Source organism: Procambarus clarkii, chromosome 47, assembly GCF_040958095.1.
Source record: "Procambarus clarkii isolate CNS0578487 chromosome 47, FALCON_Pclarkii_2.0, whole genome shotgun sequence".
Taxonomy (NCBI): domain Eukaryota; kingdom Metazoa; phylum Arthropoda; class Malacostraca; order Decapoda; family Cambaridae; genus Procambarus; species Procambarus clarkii.
In genome coordinates, this window is record NC_091196.1 from 7,398,054 (window position 1) to 7,420,538 (window position 22,485).

Consider the following 22,485-nt stretch of genomic DNA (forward strand, 5'->3'; position numbering starts at 1 on the left):
CCCCTTTTCCCTTCCTTCCTCCCCTATCCCCTTCCCCTCATTGCCAATCCCCTTTCTGGGTCATTCTTCCCCTTCCCCCCCCCCGGTTGGATGTTCCTGCCATAAACTATTCTAGTCAAATTTCCCTTAGGCAAATAGGACAGTCTCAGGCCACTCGTCCCCTCCTGCCTCAATTCCCGATTCCCTAATCTTCGTCCAAATGCTCTTTCCAATCCCCTGTCCCAATCCCCTATCCCCAACCGCTCCTCTTTGTGCTGTTCCGCCATAAGGTAAAGTAATTATCAAAAGAAGGCACCAAACTGGGAAGGCTATGTAGCACCATCAAAGTGCAAAATAATTAGAGGGCACTAAATATCATCAAGAATGCCAATACGAGAACAAAAACGCATAAGGCGAACGATATCAAAAGTATCCGATTCACCTAGAATTCTATCGAGGGACAAGTGACCGCGAGGGACGGTCGGAAAGCAAGACACACGCTCGTCCTGGAAGTCGGGACATTCAACAAGGATATGCACACCTGTAAGAGGGACAACGCAATTCGGACAATAAGGAGCAGGGTCGCGCTCCATTAAATAACCGTGGGTTAAGCGAGTATGGCCAACCCGCAGCCGTGCCAAAACAGTTTCCCACCGCCGGTTACGGTGGTAGGAGGAGGGCCACGGGGACTCTACATTTGAGAGTACACAGCTTGTTACTAACCACAGAGGACCAATAACCCTGCCAACGGGCAAGGATGGAGGAATTAATAACAGGATAAAAGTCGGAATAAGGAATACCTTTACGGGAGACGGGACAAGAACGTATAGCTTCCTTAGCAGCAGCATCCACACGCTCATTGAAAGAAACACCAATATGGCTGGGAACCCAGGAAAACTCTACTGATTTAAATTTACTAGAATAAAAAAACAGCCAACGTTGAATCTCTATGACCACCAGATGGAGAGGATTAAAGGACTCTCGAGCCATGAGGGCACTACGAGAGTCAACTACAATCACAAAGGAGGAACGAGAATGAGAAAGCAAGAGACGGAGAGCAGAGAGAATAGCATAAAGTTCTGCTGTAAAGACGCTAGCCTCCGAAGGGAGGCGACGCATATAAGTATGGTCAGGAAAAACAACAGAGTAGCCCACACCGTCCGCAGATTTAGACCCATCGGTGAAGATCGAAATAGAGTGGGAGTGCGAAGAAAAAAACTCTAGGAAGAGGCTTTTCAGAATTGTAGGAGGGGTAAAGGCTTTAGTAATACAGGTCAAGGACGTACAAAACTTGGGAAGGGGGACTTTCCACGGAGGCAAGGAAGGAACAATATGTGGAGAAACATTAGAAATATGAACAGAAAGAAAATCCGGTAAGCGAGATAACCGTACAGTAAGTGGGAGTCTATGAAGAGGAACAGAAGCTACAGGAGGAGGAAAAGTCAAAGCACGACAGAGGCGAAAGGAGGGGTGTTGTAAGGACCGCGCAAGATAGCGAAGACAGTAGCGATCACGGCGGTCCTGAAGAGAGAGGAAGCCAGTGTAAACATACAAAATGGGGGCGGGAGTCGAACGAAAGGCACCAGAGCTGAGACGCAACCCAGTATGGTGCAAAGCATCAAGACGGCGAAGAGTAGAAGGAGAAGCAGAAGAGTATGCAGGGCAGGGCAACCATAATCGAGTTTAGACAGGACGAGAGAGGAGTGCAAATAGGGGCTCGTGTGCCTATCCGCTCCCCAAGAAGTATGGGACAAAACTTTAAGTAGGTTAAGTGCCTTAGAGCATTCAACTTGGAAGTAAGAGATATGGGCTGACCAAGACAAACGAGTGTCAAGGAATAACCCCAAAAGCTTTGCGGAATTCCTGTACACAATGGGATGACCATAAAGCGACAAAGAGGGACGAAGAACGACATGCTTCCGAGTAAAAGTCATAGCACAAGTCTTAGACACACAACTTGAAGCCATGATCGGTGGCCCAAAACGACATGGTATCAATCGCAAGTTGAAGCCGCCGTTGAAGGAGAGGTGAATCATCACCCTGACAGCAAAGGGTACGATCATCAACATAGAGAGCAGAGAAGATGCCAGAGGGAGGAGAGGAAAGAAGACCGTTGAGGGCAACTAGAAAAAGAGTAGTGCTCAGAACACTACCCTGGGGGTACACCCTCATACTGCCGAAAAGGGGCAAAGAGAGCAGTACCAAGCCGCACACGAAAGGAACGACGAGAGAGGAAGCTCTGGAGGAAGAGAGGGGGGTTCCCACGAAGGCCAAAAGAATGAAGCTGAGAATGTGATACCGCCAGGTAGTGTCGTAGGCCTTTTCCAGATTAAAAAGGACGGCAACAACGGAAGTCTTCGCAGCAAAAGCAGTACGAATATAGACCAAGTTCACAAGGACATCCGTTGTGCTGCGGTAGTGCGAAAACTAAATTGAGAAGCGGAGAGGTGGTGCAGCCCGTCCTCCAAACAAAGATCCAAAAGTGATTCCATGCACCCGCCAAACCCCCTGTTTATGAATGAAAAGCAGTTTACACACGACTCAACTGCTGATGTTCGAACATATCCGGAACAAGTGTTTCACTGACGAATTTTGTTCGAATCACAACGCTATAAATGCTTCACCCACGTACTACAAATACAAATAATCGCCTACAGAACCTAAACACCTAACCTATGCCTATATATGCACAATATGCTAATATATTATAATATTAATTTATACTTGAGAAAATTGCCGTTTTGAATGAACAGGATGTTAAAATTTATGAATGCGTCTGTGGGGTCGACCGCTGGATGTAATGGACTTGAGTCGAGGACGGGTTGGGTGGTGAGTGTTCTAAGAACCACATCAAACGAACGTTAATCATACGTTCAAAGAGCTAGCAGACAACTCGTGAGGGCAATAGGGCGGAAGTCCTAGGGAGATGACCCGAGAGACCCTGGTTTCCGAACAGGGAGGACAACAGCATCGAGCCAGTCTTCAGGGACCGACGACGACTCCCAGACCCGATTGTACAGACTCAGTAAATACCGAGACGTGCACGGAGGTAAATGGCGAAGCATTTCATAATGAATGCCATCGGAGCACGCTGTCGTAGAACCGCAAAGAGCTAGGGCAGACTGAAGCACAGATAGAGAGAAGGGATCATTATAGGGAAGGTGAAGATATGTACAGAAATTTAAAGGACGAGATTCAAGAAGAGGCTTACGAAGAAGGAAGGATTGGGGGAGATGAGAACCAGAACTAACAGAGGAGAAATGGGAACCCAGTTCGGTAGCAACCTGCAACGGGTCCGCCACAAGAGCACCATGGAGACGAAGGACCGGCGAGACATCAGGAACGAACTTACCCGCAATCTTGCAGATACGCTTCCAGACCAGTGGAAGAGGAGTTTTGGACGTAACGGTGGAGACACAAGACGCCCAGCAAGCACGTTTAGCCGCACTGATGGTCCTACGGGCCACTGCACTCGCCTTCCGAAACAAAAAAGACTCAACCGTCTGCCGGCGGCGATGTCTCTTCCAGGCTGTACGCTTACAGCGGACAACCCGAGCACAGTCCATATTCCACCAGGGAACTCACTTCCGCGTTCCCCGAGAGGAAGAGCGAGGAATAGAGTGGAGGGCAGCGTCAAAGACAGTGTCATGAAAAAGTAGGAGGCCGCGAGGGAGAGGCAGAATGGAGAGGTCGGAAATAGTAGCACGGTGAGTAAAGAGGCGCCAGTCAGCCTCGGCAAACCGCCACCTAGGGAAGGAGAGAGGAGGGCAAAAAGAGAAAAAAGAAACAAGGATAAAAAAATGGTCACTGCCATGGAGGTCATCAAGGACCCGCCACCCGAAATCTAAGGAAAGGGATGACGAGCACGGAGAAAGATCGAGACAAGAAAGGGAGCGAGTCCGAGAGTCCAAATGAGTGGGCTCACCAAAATTTTAGAAGGGACAGGGTAGAAGAGAGGATGAAAGGTTCTGGGAGGCGACCCCGGGTGATTGTCAGCACATCACCCCAAAGGGCATAACAAAAATTGAAATCACCCAGCAGGAGCACAGGCTCCGGCAAGGAGTCTAGGTGGTGTTTAAGATCGGGAAGAGAAAGTGGGACAGTGGGGGGGGGGGGGGGGGGAGATGAATGGAACAAACCGTGTACCATCTACAAAGAAACGGGCGGCAGAACAGTGGAGAGGCGAGGAAAAAAGTAAGAGGACAAATGGAACATCGGAGCAAATCAAGAGAGCTGAAGAATTATCGACCACAGCTGTCGCTGGGGGGAGGGAGAGAAAAGAATAGCCACGGAAGCGACCAGGACAAGCACCAAGCATCGGCTCCTGGAGACAGACACAGAGGCGAAAACTGAAATGAGAAGTTGGAGGTCAAGGAAATTGGCGTAAAATCCACAGATGTTCCATTGAAGAAAAGACATCAGCAGAGAGAGAGAGAGAGGAGCAAAAGAGCAAAGAAAAAGGTGAAGAAGGAACACAGCACGCTAAAAAAGCACAGTCAGGATCAGGGTCAGCGAAGTCAGGGTTAGGGGGCATGGGTAAACTGAGTAAAGGAGGAGGGAAAGAAGCAGGAGGACAGACCAGAGGTGGACGAGCAGGGTCTGGAGGAGGAGGAGGAAGGGGAGGAGAAGGGGCAGAAAGAGGGGAGTGCACCTCAGCAAGGGCAGTAACCGAGATGGAACCGGGGGCTAAAGAAAACCCCACAGTAGGAACAGGGGGCTCCACCACCGTAGTGGGAGGGGAAGGAACGATAGAATCAGATAGGGGGTGAAGAAGAAAGCGAAGCCTTCTTACCGACAGGGGGAGGAGGAAGGAGAGGAGCCAGGTTTCCGCTTCTGACTCAAAGATACAGGCGTCCCAGCAGCAATGTACTGGGCAACAGACTCCAGCATCTCGATAGGAGAAGAAGAGTGAAAGCGAACAACAAAACCATCAGGAGAGCGATGAACGTCGGCCCGCACAGTCAGGCGGCGTGGAGAGCCAGGAAACGGAGGAGAATGACGGGAAGGAGGACTAGAAGACGAGGAAATAAAAGACACAGGAGACGTGACAAACTGGGTAGAAAGAAGGGGAGCCCTAGACAGAGAACCAGGAGGGGGACCCTTCGGGACAGAGCAGAGGGAAACAGGGGAGGTGGTGGTGGGCGTGTCCGGGTCTAAGGCTCGGAAACGGTTGTGAGACTGAGGAAGGCGGGAAGGACGAGGAGAGGAAGAGCGCACCACGCGAGCATAGGAGACACCAGCGAAAGAGGGGAGACGATGAACTTGGCGCCGAGCCTCAGGAAAAGACAAACGGTCCTGGTGTTTCAAGATAAGGGCAGCCGCCTCAAGTTTGTAACAAATACACGCATGGGAGAAGGTAGGGTGGGCCTCACCGCAATTGAGGCAGCGGGCCTGGGGAGAAGTTCATTCCAACTTAGAGTGACCCTCGCTTCCACACAGGGGACAGAGAGAGACAGGACTAGGGCATTTGAGGGTACCATGCCCAAACCTCCAGCACTTACCGCAGAGCCGAGGAGATGGAATATACTCCTGAACGGAGCATCTGACACCAGCAAGAATGACAGGGCGGAAGGGTCCTACCATCAAACGAAACCTTCACAACCCGAAGGGGCAGACGGCGATGACCACGAGGGGGGCGAGTAAACGTATCCACCTGGAGGATAGAATGACCCTGGGCCTCGAGGATATGCTTGATATTCTCGTGGCAGTCCTTCAGGTCCCTAACACCGGTCGCAACATGGTGCGGGAGGAGAACAGTGCTAATACTGGCATTCAGCCGAGTGTTCTTCGAGACCCGAACAGGAGTCTTCAATACACACACAAATCACAATAGTGTGATACATCAAATGAACAAATCCACGAGGGCCGTGATGAGGGTTCAAAGCTGCGTCCGGGATGATACCAGATGTGCCATAGTCGACTGCGCCATGACATAATTAGAAGTCGGCCTTTGTAGATTTCATTTGATGCATCACGCTTTTGTGATGTCTGTGTATTGAAGGGCGAAGAGGTCGAACATTTGGTTGACACAGCCCGGGTTCATGGGGGAATTGTGTAAAATCGCGGTCTGTGCTTCTGTAAGTTGCAGGAGCGTCTTGAGGGCAGTAGCACTTCACGTTAGTAATTTATGCAATTATTTTAACCGTGTAGTGGCGCAGTCGACTCAGGCCCGTCTGGGATTATCCCGAAACAAAGGTGAAAAGGTAACAGCACGTTAAAGAAGCGCAGGATCAGTGTAAGGGTCAGCGAAGTAAGGGTTAGGGGGAATGGGTAAACTGAGTAAATAAGGAGGGAAGGAAGCTGGAGATAGGGGTGAACGAGTAGGGTCCGGAGGAGGAAGAGGGCGGATAACCGAGGGTCAAGGACAGCAGCAGGAGGGGCAGAAACCAGGGAGTGCACCTCAGCAAGGGCAGCAACCGAGAAGGAAGCGGGAGCCAAAGAGACCTCCATAGCAGGAACAGGGGGCGTAACCACTGAAACGGGAGGGGACGGAGCGAGAGTGTCATAGGTAGGCATGCAAGGAAGAAAGCGAAGCCTTTTTACCCGCCAGGGAAGAAGGAAGGAGGGGAGCCAGGATTACGCTTCTGACTCAAAGAGACAGGTGTCCCAGCAACAATGTACTGGGCAACAGATTCTAGCGTCTCAACAGGAGAAGCTGAACGAGAGCATACACGACAGCCGTTGGGACAGCGATGGACATCAGCCCAAACTACCAGGCGGCGTGGAGTGCCAATAGACAGCGGAGAAGGATGGCAAGGAGGATCGGAGGGAGACTAGGAAGAAGACACAGGAGACAACAGACCGGGCAGAAAGAGGAGGAACCCCAGATAGAGGACCAGGAGGGGGACCCTTCGGGACAGAGCTCAAAGAAACAGAGGAAGGGGCGGTGGGCGTGTCAGGGTCTAAGGCCTGGAAACGGTTTTGAGTCCGAGGAAAGTGGGAAGGACGAGGAGAGGAAGAGCCTAACACGTGAGCATAAGAGACGTTAGCCTAAGGTGGGAGTCGGCGAACTTTGCGCCTTGTCTCAAGAAAAGACAAACGCTTCCGGTGCTTCAAGTTGAGGATGGCTGCCTCAAGCTTGTAATGTATACGCGCACGGGAGAAGGTAGGGTGGGCCTCACCGCAATTAAGGCAGCGAGCCTGGGGAGAAGTGCACTCCGACATAGAGTGACCTTCACCCCCACACACAGGACCAAGAGAGAGTACTGGAGCAGCGGAGGACTCCATGCCCAAACCTCCAGCACTTATTACAGAGCCAAGGAGAGGGAATGTACTCCTGGACAGAGCACCTGGCACGAACAAGAATGACAGAGCGGAAGGGTCCTACCATCAAAGGTAATCGTCACAACGCGAAGGGGTTGATGGCGACGACTATTAGGGAGACGAGTAAACGTGTCAACCTGGAGGACAGAATGGTCCTGGGCTTCGAGGATATGCCGAATATCATCGTGACAGTCCTGTAGATTCCGAACACCGGTTGCAACATGGGGCAGGTGGAGAATAGTGCCAACACTGGCTTTCAACCGAGCGTTCTTGGAGACCTGAACAGTGGTCTCACCAAGGCAGGATATCATCGGCTGCTGAAGATAGAGTGAAACTTATAATAACTGAAGTTGGAGTTTATAAAAATTTGGGTAGACGCATCGAATATAGTGAGGTCCGGAGCTAATGCAGAAGACTAACATGCGGATAAAACATAAATCATGACCATTCCATTGAAGAATAGACATGGTTAATAAGAGAAAAGGTAAACGAAGGTCTACAGATGAAGGAAGCACAGGAGGTAGTTGGTCAATCAGGAGGCGAGAGAAACGTCAGTGTACACTGCATCAGGGACAGAATCAAGGACTAAGTGAACTTCTATAGCTAAACCAGGCGACCATGTTACCAAGATAGAAGAAACGAGACAGGAACAAAGATTGTAGAGGAAATTGGGAGAAAAACTGAAGGCTTCTTACCCACTGGGAAGGAAGAGGGAAAGGAACCAGGTTTCCAGTTCTAAGACAGACGTGCCAATAACGATGTACTGTGTAACAGCCACCACAGTCTCAGGCAGAGGGAGAACGAGAGCAGACAACATGAAGACACAGGGTGAAGGAGGATGGATATCGGCCTGGAAGGACAATTGCAGGGAAGGGCCAAAAGACACAAGAAAAATGGGATCAAAAAGTGATGGAGGGCACAGAAGTAAAAACAGGAAGTAGAGAAGCTGCAATAACCTGGCCGGTAGAAGAACGAGAAGGTTGGAACCGAAGGTCATTGACCATGAGGGACACCTGTGACCACGCATTGGAGAAGAGCGGAAAAGTGCTGGGTCAGGTGTCGGGGTTTAAGGCCTGGAAAAGGTTGTGGAACTGAGGAAGACCAGAAAGTCAATTTTCCCATATCAATTGCAAAGGCGTATAGGGGATTTATAGGAAGCATCTGGCTCCAGTAACAATGGCAGAACGGTCCTACCAGCAGAAGTAATTTAAATAGTAACTCAAAGGGACGATGATAAGCACGTGGGGAACGAGTGAGTGCGTCAATCTAGAGGATATAAAAGAACTGGTCTTCGAGGGTGTATTTATTATCCCCGTGGAAATCTTTAAGGCATCTCATTCAAGTCACATCATGCATGGGAGAATGACTGCCAATGCTGGCATTCAACAGGGTAATTTTGGGCACTCAAACCCGGATCTCACCAGTGTAGCTAAGCGAGCAGCTCCCGCCTTAGAATAGGCCACAACCACACGTGTGTCAGTTAGGATGGGATTAACAATAATGTGGGACTCGACAGTCAACCGGGTGCTCAAAGATGTGATCATCATTAGGGCAGTTATCTTCGTCGTGACAAATCAAAATTGGCAATGTGGTAGAGTTGAACAAAATCTGGAGTGCATAAGAGTTAGAAGCATTCGACCATATATGTGTGTGGTGATGACACCATGAACCTCGAATAAGGAGGATTACAATGGGTGCAGTGAACAATATGGAAGATAGAGCCACACTAGGTGACGCGGTAGTCATCCCCGGGGAATTGAGGCTCATCCCTGCCACGGAAATGAGAGGGGAATGGACAGACAATTAGGGTAGTCAGATGAAGCCTGATCTGTGTCCAATTTAACCAGGGCTTTGGAGCTCATCCTCATCATAGCCTGACTCGTGGACCTTATCGCCCACACCAGCGGTATGAGAAGAAATAACGTCAGGAGTTAACAGACATCAGTCAAACTACTTCGCTGCCCAGCAACCCTTCCCTCCTCCCCAGGTGGTGCTGGGTTGGTACAAGAACATCGGCAAGCAATCTCAAGAGTAACTTGAACAGTATATCTGGATCACCATTAAAGAGACGAATGGGATCCCAGGGACCATTTGGAATATTAACCCAACAATGCCCACTTGACCAGTTGTCTAACTAGATGGGCTAACCTGACGAGACGACTGGTTCAGATAATAGGCACTCGCCCTCTTATTTTACCCTCGTCCCCTCACTAATGAAGTGTGTTGCCCCAATTCTTCAGGTAATGCAACCACTGGGTAGGATCAACTCAACTGAAAGAATCATCAGGGTGTTCACTGCATTCCATAAATGGATAACATACAGAGGCATAATTCGTCTGTGTACCGCCACAGCAGGCAAGAGACTGGATCGGTAGCCTCCCCCTCCTACCCTCGAGCAGCGCACAAGAGCGCCCTCTCCCCGTCAAGGCTCTCCCATCGAGGGGAATGAAGAATGTAGTAGAAGTGGCAAATCTGATAAACGCCATCTAAAGACCGAAAAACTGTCCAAAGAATGTAGGATTGCTATCAAAGGCGATTGTCAGGAAAGGTTGATTACCCTGCATGAAACTTTGTTGGACCTTGGTAGAGGTCAAGAGGACTTCCAGTTCATGAATACGATGGAGCCTTTATTTCATATGCTGATATTTTTGGTAAATTAAATAAATTAAAAGTTGTAAGGTGAACAGAAGAATCTCTTAATTGCAAAATCAAAATGTTAGGTTTTTCTCAGTAATTTGCTTTTTTTTTTGAAGGCCCAGGTATTGAGAACTTCTCGCACTTCAAACATCTCTGTAAATTTTATCCATCCCCAAAAGTCAAATTTTGTGAACATCTTAACTTCCAGGATGACCCGAGAGACGCATTTCATTGATTTTAATCTTATTAACTTTCCTACTTGGATTGCTCATCCAAGAAGGATGAGTAACTCCTCCTTTCTTTTTTTTCTCTTTAACGGGTCCCCGCCGCCTGTCGGTGCGGGCTGAAGTCCATCGCTCTCCAAACGGCCGTCGTGTGTGCTCTCGTTAAGCTTCTGTTGAGACGCTGGAATCCATTGCCCAGTACGTAGTTGCTGGGACACCTGTGTCCAAGTCAGAAGCGTAAGCCTGGCTCCTCTCCTTCCTCCTCCCTGGCGGGTAAGAAGGCTTCGCTTTCTTCCTCGGCCCCTACTACTTCCTCTATCGCTCCTTCCCCTCCCATTTCGGTGGTTGCGCCCACTGTTCCTGCTATAGAGGTTTCTTTAGCCCCCTGCTTCCCTCTCGGTTGTTGCCCATGCTGAGGTGCGCTCCCCTCTTTCTCCTCCCCCTCTTCCTGCTTCTGTCCTTGACTGCTCCTCTCGGTTGTCTCCTCCTCCTCGTCGTCTTCCTCCTCCTCCTCCTCTGGACCCCGCCCGTCCACCTCTGGTCTGTTCTCTCGCTTCCTTCCCTCTGTCTCTGCTCAGTTTACCAATGCCCCCTAATCCTGACTTTGCTGACCCTGATATTCTTTAATGTGCTCTGTTGCTCTTTCGATTTTGTTCGTTCCTTGTTCTCTGTTGTTGTTCTCTCTTATCGTCGATGTCTATTCTTCAAAGAACGTTCGAGGTTATTACGCCAATTTCCTTGAACTCCACCTTCTGATTTCGCTGTTTTCGCCCCTTTGTGTGTCTCCAGGAGCCGATGCTTCGTGCTCGTCCTGGTCGCTTTCGTGGCTATTCATTTATCCGCCCCCAGCAACAGCTGGGGCTCCCAATTCTTCTGCTCTCTTCATTCGCTTTGATGTTCTCTTTGTCCCCTTACTTTTTCCTTCGCCTCTCCATTGTTCTGCTGCTCGTATCTTTGTGGGGAAATGATACACAGTTTGTTCCATTTATCGCCCCCACGAGTGTCAGGCTCTCTTCCTGATCTGAAACACCTACTGGACTCCTTGCCGGAGCCTGTGCTCCTGCTGGGTGATTTCAATTGTCGTCATTCCCTTTGGGGTGATGTTCTAACGAACACCCAATGTCGCCTTCTTGAGCCGTTTATCCTCTCTTCTTCCCTGTCTCTTCTGAATTCTGTTGAGCCCACGCATTTGGACTCTCTGACTCGTCTTGTTTTTTTCTCTTTGCTCGTCTTCTCTTTACTTGGATTTCACGTGGCAGGTTCTTTATGACCTCCATGGCAGTGACCATTTCCCCATCCTTGTTACCTTTTTCTCTTTCCACCCTCCCCTCTCCTTCCCTAGGTGGCAGTTTGCTAACGTGGACTGGGACCTATTTAACCCTCAGTGCTGCTCTCACCTCTCCCTCGCTCTCTCCTTTTTCATGACACTGTTTTCGACGCTGCCCTCCGCTTTATTCCTCGCTCATCCTCTCGGGGTCCACGGAAGTGCGTTCCCTGGTGGAATGCGGATTGTGCTCTGCCTGTCCGCTGCAAGCGTGCTGCCTGGAAGAGACACCGCCGTCGGCAGACGGCCGATTCTTTTCTTTCGGAAGGCGAGTGCGGCGCCACGTAGGGCCATCCGTACGGCTAAACGTGAATGTTGGGCATTTTATGTCTCCACCATTACGTCCGAAACTCCTCTGCCACAGATCTGGAAGTATATCCGCAAGATGGCAGGCAAGTTCGTTCCCGATGTTTCACCGGTCCTTCACTTCCGTGGTACTCTTGTGGCGGACCCGTTGCAGGTCGCTACCGAACTGCGTTCCCACTTTTCTTCTGTTAGCTCTGGTCTTCATCTTTCCCAATCTTTCCTTCTTCGTAAATCTGTCCTTGAATCTCGTCCTTTCGATTTCTGCACTCTTCTACTTTCCTATAACGCTCCCTTCTCTCTCTCAACTTCGTTCTGCCCTGGCCCTCTGCGGTTCTACGGCAGCGGGCTCCAATTGCATTCATTATGAGATGCTTCGCCATCTCCCTCCGTGCACGTCTCAGTATTTACCGAGTCTGTATAATCGGATCTGGGAGCCGTCGTCAGTTCCTAAGGACTGGCTCGATGCTGTTGTCCTCCCTGTTCGCAAACAAAGGTCTCTGGGAACATCCCCTAAGGACTTTCGCCCTATTGCCCTTACAAGTTGTGTCTGCAAACTCTTTGAATGTATGGTTAACGTTCATCTGCTGTGGTTCCCGGAACACCATCACCACCTCTCTTCTCAATTTGGTTTCCGCAAGTGCCGCAGCACAACACATGTGGTGGTGAACTTGGAGGTCTATATTCGTACTGCTTTTGCTGCGAAGACCTCCGTTGTTGCCGTCCTTTTTGACCTGGAAAAGGCTTACGACACCACTTGGCGTTATCATGTTCTATCCCAGCTTCATTCTATTGGCCTTCATGGATATCTCTTCCTCTTTCTCCACAGCTTCCTCTCTCGTCGTTTCTTTCGGGTGTGGCTTGGTACCGCTCTCTGCCTCTTTCAGCAATACGAAGGTGTACCCCAGGGTAGTGTTCCGAGTACTATTTTTCAGGTTGCCTTCAATGGTCTTCTTTCCTCTCTTCCTTCAGGCGTCTTCTCCGCTCTCTATGTCGATGATTTTTCCCTTTGCTGTCAGGGTGATGATTCGCCTCTCCTTCAACGTCGGCTTTCATTTTTTTTTTCAAATTGCGATTGATGCCGTGTCGTCTTGGGCCACCGATAATGGCTTCAAGTTCTCTTCTACTAAGACTTGTGCCATGACTTACTCTGGAACGGGTCGTTCTTCGTCCCTCTATCACTTTATGGTCATACCCTCGAGTACAATGATTCCGCAAAGATTTTAGGGTTATTCTTTGACACTTTTGTCTTTGTCTCCCTATATCTCCCTTGTCTCGTGTTGAATGCTCTAAGGCCCTTGCCCTCCTTCGGGTATTGTCCCATACTTCTTGGGGAGCGGATAGGCGCACTCTCCTTGCTTTACATTCCTCTCTCGTCCTGTCTAAGCTCGATTATGGTTGCCCTGCTTTCTCGTCTGCTTCTCCTACTCTTCTCCGTCTTTATGCTTTGCACCATACTGGGTTGCGCCTCGGTTCTGGTGCCTTTCGATCGACTCCCGTCCTCAGCTTCTATGTTGACACTGCCTTCCTGTCTCTCCAGGACCCCCGTGATCGCTACTGTCTTCGCTATCTTGCACAATCTTTGCAACATCCTTCCTTTCGCCTCTGTCGTGCTTTCACTTTTACCCCTCTTGCGGTTCCTATTCCTCTTCACCACCTCCCTCTTTCTGTTCGCTTATCTCTCTTATAGGATTCTCTTTCCGTTTGTATTTCTAATATTTCTCCCCGTGTTGTTCCTTCTTTGCCCCATGGAGAGTCCCCCTTCCGCAGTTTTGTACATCCTTGACCCACATCCCTAAAGCTTTTACCCCTCCTACGATTCTAAAACGCCCGTTCCTTGAGCACTTTTCTTCTCACGTGCACTCCGTTTCCGTCTTCATTGATGGGTCTAAGTCTGCGGACGGCGTTGGCTACTCTGTTTTCCCTGATCACACTTATATGTGTCGCTTACCTCCGGAGACTAGCATCTTCACAACGGAGCTTTATGCTATTCTCTATGCTCTTCGTCTCCTGCTTTCTCGTTGTCAATCTTCCTTTGTAGAAGTTGTCGACTCTTAGTGCCCTCATGGCTCTCGGGGTCCTTTAATCCGGTTCATCCAGTGGTTGTCGAGATCCAGCATTAGCGGTTTCTTGTTCACAGCAAATTTAAGTCGGTTGAGTTTTGTTGGGTTCCCAGCCATATTGGTGTCTTTAAATGAGCATAAGGACGCCAGGGAGGCTGTTCGCTCTTGTCCCATCTCTTGTAAAGGTATTCCTTATTCCGACCCTTACCCGGTTATCCATTCCTCCAGCCTTACCCGTTGGCAGTCTTCTTGGTCGTCTGTTACTGGTAAAAAAACTACGTTCTCTTAAAGGTTGTGTATCCTCGTGGCCGTCCTCCTGCCACCGTAACCGGCGATGGAAAACGGCTCTGGCGAGGTTGCATATTGGCCATACTGGCTTAACTCATGGTCACTTTGAGCGCCGCCCTGCTCCTTATTGTCCTAATTGCATTGTCCCTCTTACGGTCATGCATATCCTTGTTGAATATCCTGACTTCCGGGACGAGCATGTGTCTTTTTTTCCGACCGTCCCCCGCGGTCGCTTGTCTCTCGATAGTATTCTCGGTGACATACTTTTGATATCGTTCGCCCTATGCATTTCTGTTCTCGTATTTGCGTTCATGCTGATATTTAGCGCCCTCTGATTATCCCGCACATTTGATGGTGCTACATAACCTTCCCGGTTTGGTGCCTTCTTTTTTATAATTACTTCTCTTTAACTGGGAAAATAATGAACTGCGTGGCTAAAACGGGGCAGGATCAAATTGACGAGCTAATGGACACGAGAAATGATGACAGTAAGAGCCATTTGACATCCACGTGTCAAAATACCAACACCTCTAGGTCTATCCCCAAGTTGTTGCTAAATGTAACAAATTTGATACAAAAGCTCGGCAAGTAGTTCTGCCCTTCCAAACTTCATATTTCCTTGAATGTGCCTTTAGTGCTCTAATGGTTATGTTGACTAAAAATAGACATGGCGAGTTTCGAGCAAAACTAAATAGATTTGTTCTTCATTTCTCTAGTTCAGTTCTACACCGGGCTAGAGTGAACATTATAGCAAATGGTAGTTTTGTGTTGAAAGAATTCCGTTATCCCCACCTTTTTCCTTTTGGTGATAATAAAGTGCATTTGACCATCCCAACAACATATATTGAGGCATTAAATTTTATGGAAGTTTTATGATCCATTGAAATACGGGCTTCTGTTTTTACATTTAATGAAAATTAATAAAACAATTTTAGTGTCGTAAATTGTTTCAATAATTACAATTGAAAAGTACAAAACTTAAAATATTTTATGACAATTCAAAATGGAGAAGGAATTAAAGAAACCCGGCGTGACCAGAGGTGGACTGTGACAAGGGACTGACAACTGGCATGACCAGGAGAAGACTGTGACCAGGGACTGAAGTCTACAAATTTACAGCTATCTTACTACATGCGTCTTACCAAGAGGAATACGTTATATATAACGTTCAAGATAATATAATTGATCCCTTACCTCCGTTTTGTAGTTGTTGGCGTTAACAAACACTTCAAACTCTGCATTAGATACTGCGTAGACATCCATGTAAAAGGTATTAATCTCTACCCATCTCGCAGGTATATCCCGCTCATTACGGAATCTGGAGTTATTGTTTCCCATTATAAATTTGCCTCCAGGAATTTCTACCATTTGTAGGGTGGGCCTGGAGCCGTCCACAACGTTGGGCGCCTGGCCATGTGGGTAGGGCCTGGAGCCGTCCACTATGTTGGCCGCCTGGCCATGTTTGTAACACGGGTTGATGTTGTTGAGACAATCTGTGCTTCTCTCATTACATTGATCAGCTTTCACAGCGTGTTTATATGCGTACTCAAACTCATTGCTATGCTCTTGATCATCACCCACACACAGACTGAGAACTCCAAGTCCCAGAAGTGGTACGATCCAATACTTATTATCTGGCATTATGAATGCTTCGTTGTATTAAGATGAATAATACAATCTGGGCTAATAAGATGTAATCTGAAAAGAGAAAGTGTTGGTTACGAACAATTAAGTAGATAATATTCTTAGGAATAAATCCTAAATTTTCAAAGCATTGCTCAATCATATGGAATCAATAGAGAGGTTATAATACAATGAGTACAAGGTGGTGTGATAAGAAGTGAATATTGTAATCCTGCAATTTTTACAATCGTCCACAACACAATCCCCTGCTTCCCATAAATTTCATTACATAATTCTTGACTACATACATTTTTTATATAACTTTTTTCACAATCTTCGTCTCTAAAAAGCTTACAATACACAATTACCATTAATACCAATCCTTCATAACATTGTTTTCCATTCCACAATTCGCCAACAACGTAGGCCCGAGTGAGGTAGAGTTGGCTAAAAACCATGGTTGTGCCCCAATTAGGGTCATCCAGAACATCCCAGAGGACTCGGTAGGGTTCTGGGTTCATCAACTTGGCCGAGCTGTTAAGGCAGGCCTTCGAAAAATTATATATTTCACAAAAATTCGATTTGTTAGGCAACGGTGGCTATTAGGTACGACATATATACCAAAATAAGTAAAGTTTGTTTTGGTGTACCTTTCAGGCTAGTTTAATACAAAAAATATACAAAACATTTGAATCTAACAGTCCATACTGAACGGTCGACCAATCAGCTGTTTAAAATACTATAATACTAGGACGAGTCTGTGTGCTAGTGTTCCAAATCCAAGTATTATGCAGAGTTGCCACTCCGCAAAAAATAACGCGGTTTGCCTTAAGCGCGCGTGAACTAAAGCAACACATTAACCTGTACAGGACGATGCTTAGAAAACGATAATTTCACGTAGTATAATTTTTTACAAACTAGTCATTTTCAAGGGATTGGTCGATTATGCTAAAAATGCTACGTATTCGTAGTGATTAACAATCGCTTGCAGTCCCTCGTTCACCATTCGCCAGCCTTCTCCTTATTCAACTAGTTTACCAAGACGATTGTCTTGTCTCGGCAAAACAATGCTAACAGTGTTAGCTACAAAACCCTTTTGTCATTATGTTAACGTTACAAATGGAAGCTATTGAGAACAATAAAGGCCAACAAAAATTCACGTTTTCTATGAAATGGAATTGATAGGTTAGGTTGGTTACTCATGTTCCTATGTTTCTCGCTATAGTAAAAGGTTTTAAAAACTATTTTCCATTTACCCAAAAATGTAATAGCCTTAAGCATGCATCCCGCGGGTCGCTAGACTACGCACCAGGTGTGCATCCCCCGGGTCGCTAGTCCTGGTAGCCTACGCGTTACTTATGTTTACCGCTGGTCCTGGTACCCTACACGTCACCTATGTTTACCGCTGGTCCTGGTACCCTACACGTCACCTATGTTTACCGCTGGTCCTGGTACCCTACACGTCACCTATGTTTACCGCTGGTCCTGGTACCCTACACGTCACCTATGTTTACCGCTGGTCCTTATACCCTACACGTCACCTGTGTTTACCGCTGGTCCTGGTACCCTACTCGTCACCTATGTTTACCACTGGTCCTGGTACCCTACACGTCACCTATGTTTACCGCTGGTCCTGGTACCCTACTCGTCACCTATGTTTACCGCTGGTCCTGGTACCCTACACGTCACCTGTGTTTACCGCTGGTCCTGGTACCCTACACGTCACCCATGTTTACCGCTGGTCCTGGTACCCTACACGTCACCTATGTTTACCGCTGGTCCTGGTACCCTACACGTCACCTATGTTTACCGCTGGTCCTGGTACCCTACACGTCACCTATGTTTACCTCTGGTCCTGGTACCCTACACATCACCTATGTTTACCTCTGGTCCTGGTACCCTACACATCACCTATGTTTACCGCTGGTCCTGGTACCCTACACATCACCTATGTTTACCGCTGGTCCTGGTACCCTACACGTCACCTATGTTTACCGCTGGTCCTGGTACCCTACACGTCACCTATGTTTACCGCTGGTCCTGGTACCCTACACATCACCTATGTTCACCGCTGGTCCTGGTACCCTACACATCACCTATGTTTACCGCTGGTCCTGGTACCCTACACGTCACCTATGTTTACCGCTGGTCCTGGTACCCTACACATCACCTATGTTTACCGCTGGTCCTGGTACCCTACACATCACCTATGTTTACCGCTGGTCCTGGTACCCTACACATCACCTATGTTTACCGCTGGTCCTGGTACCCTACACGTCACCTATGTTTACCGCTGGTCCTGGTACCCTACACGTCACCTATGTTTACCGCTGGTCCTGGTACCCTACACGTCACCTATGTTTACCACTGGTCCTGGTACCCTACACGTCACCTATGTTTACCACTGGTCCTGGTACCCTACACGTCACCTATGTTTACCACTGGTCCTGGTACCCTACACGTCACTTATGTTTACCGCTGGTCCTGGTACCCTACACGTCACTTATGTTTACCGCTGGTCCTGGTACCCTACACGTCACTTATGTTTACCGCTGGTCCTGGTACCCTACACGTCACCTATGTTTACCACTGGTCCTGGTACCCTACACGTCACTTATGTTTACCGCTGGTCCTGGTACCCTACACGTCACTTATGTTTACCGCTGGTCCTGGTACCCTACACATCACTTGATAGTCCTGATAGTCTTCACTGGTTGTAGTTCCACGCGCTTCACTGCCGTGCGAATAAGGACCCGAGATCAGGTCTACAAAATCAGATTTTACAGAACATTAGAACACCATATCTTCAGAACATTAACTAACCTTAGTGCGCGTGTTTATGCCTTCATCTATTTGGTCTGGAAATCACGCTTCTGTGAATCGCCCCTCTAATATCCCCACCAATGCCTGTCATTCTAGAGCCCCTACAAAATCTGTCATCTTAAGAGCTCGCCAAAGAAATTTGTAAAAAAAAAAATCCTTAAATATGCATCATGACCAAGATTTCTATATATCTATTCTTAGTAAAGAAAATCTGTTTGTTACCTTAACTCGAGTAATGGTGTTTAAAGGCTGACCTGTATAAACAGTAGCACTCCTCAGACTATGCTCGTTCAAGCTTTGGCCGAACAACTCATCCTCAGGATGGGGTACTCCTCGCTGCTGCCGACGCTAACAATCTATCCTCAGACTGTGGTACTCCACGCTGCGACCGACCCCCACAACCAATCATCAGACAATGGCCAACCCCAAGCACGCATTCTACAACACCTATGTACTATATAATAACAAAAACTATTTCGTCTAAAATAAATTGATATTAATTATGTTTTAAATCTGTGTATAATTTAATGTTTAGTTGTATTAGGAATTATGTGGTATTTGAAGTTTTTGGGTGAAGCATTTACAGCAACCCGTCCTCGACTCAAGTCCATTACATCCAGCGGTCGACCCCACAGACGCATTAATAAATATTTACATGCTGTTCATTCAAAATGGGAATTTTCTAAAATATAAATTAATATTATAATATATTATCATAGTGTGCATATATAGGCATAGGTTAGGTTAGGTTAAGTGTTTAGTTCTGTTGGCGATTATTTGTATTTGTAGTACCTGGGTGAAGCATTTACAGGGTTGTGGTTCGAACAAAATTTGTCAGTAAAGCACATGTTCCGGAAGTGTTCGAACGAAATCAGCTGTGAGTCCAGCCCGTCCTCCAAACAAAGACCCAAAAGTGATTCCATGCACCCGCCAAACTCCCTGTTTATGAATGAAAACGGTTTACACGCGACTGACAACTGATGACGCCCGAACACTTCCGGAACAAGTACTTCACTGACAACTTTTGTTCGAACCACAAGGCTGTAAATGCTAGCCTGTCCTCCAAACAAAGCCCCAAAAGTGATTCCATGCACCCGCCCAACCCCCTATTTATGAATGAAAAACGGTTTACACACGACTCACAACCCGTCCTCGACTCAAGTCCATTACATTCAGCGGTCGACCCCACAGACGCATTCATAAATTTTAACATGCTGTTCATTCAAAATGGGAATTTTCTCAAGTATAAATTAATATTATAATATATTAGCATATTGTGTATATATATAGGTATAGGATAGGTTAGGTTAGGTGTTTAGGTTCTGTTGGCGATTATTTGTATTTGTAGTACGTGGGTGAAGCATTTATAGCGCAGTGATTCGAACAAAATTCGTCAGTGAAGCACTTGTTCCGGATATATTCGAACGTCAGCAGTTGTGAGTCGTGTGTAAACTGCTTTTCATTCATAAACAGGGGGTGTGGCGGGTGCATAGAATCACTTTTGGATCTTTGTTTGGAGGACAGGCTGCGACTCAATTGATAACGTTCGAACACTTCCGGAACAAGTGCTTCATTGACGAATTTTGTTCGAACCACAATGTTGTAAATGCTTCACCTACGTACTACAAATACAAATAATCGCCAACAGAACCTAAATATTCACTTAACCTAACCTATGCCTACATATGCACCCTATGATAATATATTATAATATTAATTTATATTTGAGAAAATTCCCGTTTTGAATGAACAGCATTTAAACATTTATGAATGAGTCTGTGGGGTCGACCGCTGGATGTAATGGACTTGAGTCGAGGACGGGTTGTCAAAAACAAATAATCGCCAACTGAACCTAATCGCCTAACCAATGCCTAAATTTGCACAGTATACTAATATATAACAATATTAATTTATATTTTATAAAAATCTTCTTTTGAATGAACAGCATGTAAAAATTTATGAATGTATCTTTGGAGTCAACCGCTGGATGGAATGAACATAGACTGACGACAGGTTGATTGCTAACAGAACCAAAATACATAATCTAAGCATAATTATACACAAAGTGTTAATAGTCAATATAGTAATATTTTGTAATAATTTGATATTGAAAAATTTAGTCTGGCACCGGTCGTATGTTGGATGAGTTGTAGCTTGGACGAGCATAACCTGAGGGTGAGTTGTAGCTTGGACGAGCATAACCTGAGGGTGAGTTGTAGCTTGGACGAGCATAACCTGAGGGTGAGTTGTAGCTTGGACGAGCATAACCTGAGGGTGAGTTGTAGCTTGGACGAGCATAACCTGAGGATGAGTTGTAGCTTGGACAAACATAACCTGAGGGTGAGTTGTAGCTTGGACGAGCATAACCTGAGGATGGAATGTGTGTGGGGAGAGTTTCTGTGTGTTGAAGGTTACATGGGAGAGTTGTAGTGTACAGAAAGTGTGTGGGAGAGTTGTCTGTGTTGTTAAATGTGTTGTTGAATCTGTTATTGTATGTGTTATTGAATCACTTGTTGTATGTGATGTTGTTTGTGTTGGTGACTGTGTTATTGAGTCAACAACAACAAACAACTGATACAACAACTCATACAACAGTTGATACAACTGTTGTATCAGTTGTTGACTATGTTGATGACTTTGTTGTTGTATGTTGCCCTCTGCGGTTACCTCCATTCTTATGTTCATTAACTTAAATTTCTTTAAAACGACGGAAAGCGGAAACAAATATTGGTAAATCGTAGATATTTGGTTTAAGTCCCATTAAGTAAATAAATATGACAAACGTCATATTATTGCTAAAGTCGAGGATTTTTAGTTCAAATCAAAATGCAACAAATCTCGCTAAAAACTGCAATATATTGTGAAATTTTGATTTATGGGTCGAATACTCTAATAATTAATAGGGGTATTAAAAGTATCAACACAAGACAGAACACGAAATAATGGGTATGAATTAGATGAGTTTAGATTTAGAAAAGATCTGGGTATACACTGGTTCGGTAACAGGGTTGTTGATTTGTGCAACAATTACCCCGAAACATAATAGAAGTATGATCCATTGATGGTTTTAAGCGTAGGTTAGACATTTAAATGAATGAGATTGGATAACTATGAATAGGAGCTGCCACGTATGGGCCAATAGGCTTTCAACAGTTATCGACGTTCTTATGTTCTTATATGTGGATGTATGCGTTGTTGACCGTGTTGTTGACCGTGTTGTTGTATGTGTTGTTGACTGTTGTTGTTGACTGTTGTTGTATGTGTTGTTGTATGTGTTATTGACTTTGTTGTTTACTGTGTGTTTGTGTTGTATGTGTTGTTGACTGTGTTGTTTACTCTGCTGTTGACAATCTTGTTGACTGTGTTGTTGATATCGTTGACTGTGTTGTTGTATTTGTTGTTGTCAGTGTTGTTGAATGTGTTGTTGACTTATTTTATGGTTGTGGGTTTGTCAACAACACAGTCAACAAAACATTGAATAACATCGTCAACATCACTGTCAACAACACTGTCAACAACACTGTCAGTGTTGTTGACAGCGGTGTTGTATTTGTTGTTGACAGCGTTGTTGGCTGTCTTACTGTATGTGTTGTTGACTGTGTTGTTGACTGATTTTATGGTTGTGAGTTTGACAGTGTTGTTGACTTTGACTTTGTTGTTGACTGTTGTTTTATGTGTTGTTGACAGTGTAGTTAACAGTGTTCTTGTATGTGTGTTGTTGTATTTGTTGTTGACGGTGTTGTTGTATTTGTTGTTGTATATCATGTGTTGTGAGTTTGACTGTGTTGTTGGCTGTGTTCTCGGCTGTGTTTTTGACTGTGTTGTTGAAAGTGAACAACACAGTCAAACTCGCAACCATAAAATCAGTCAACAACAAATACAACACTGTCAACAACAAATACAACACTGTCAACAACAAATACAACACTGTCAACAACAAATACAACACTGTCAACAA

The 22,485-nt window shown here is 46.4% G+C and overlaps 1 protein-coding gene across 1 annotated transcript in view; it reads right to left on the reverse strand.

Annotated features, from left to right (window-relative positions):
- Positions 1–18,945, reverse strand: part of LOC123762897 (formylglycine-generating enzyme) — a 40,336-nt gene extending 21,391 nt beyond the window's left edge. The window contains exons 1-2 of the mRNA XM_045749651.2: positions 18,750–18,945; positions 15,276–15,779 (exon numbers count right to left, since the gene is read on the reverse strand). Coding sequence (XP_045605607.2) covers positions 15,276–15,722 — 447 coding nt within the window. The 5' untranslated portion in view covers positions 15,723–15,779; positions 18,750–18,945. The remainder of the gene's footprint in view (positions 1–15,275; positions 15,780–18,749) is intronic.
- Between the last annotated feature and the right edge of the window lie 3,540 nt (positions 18,946–22,485).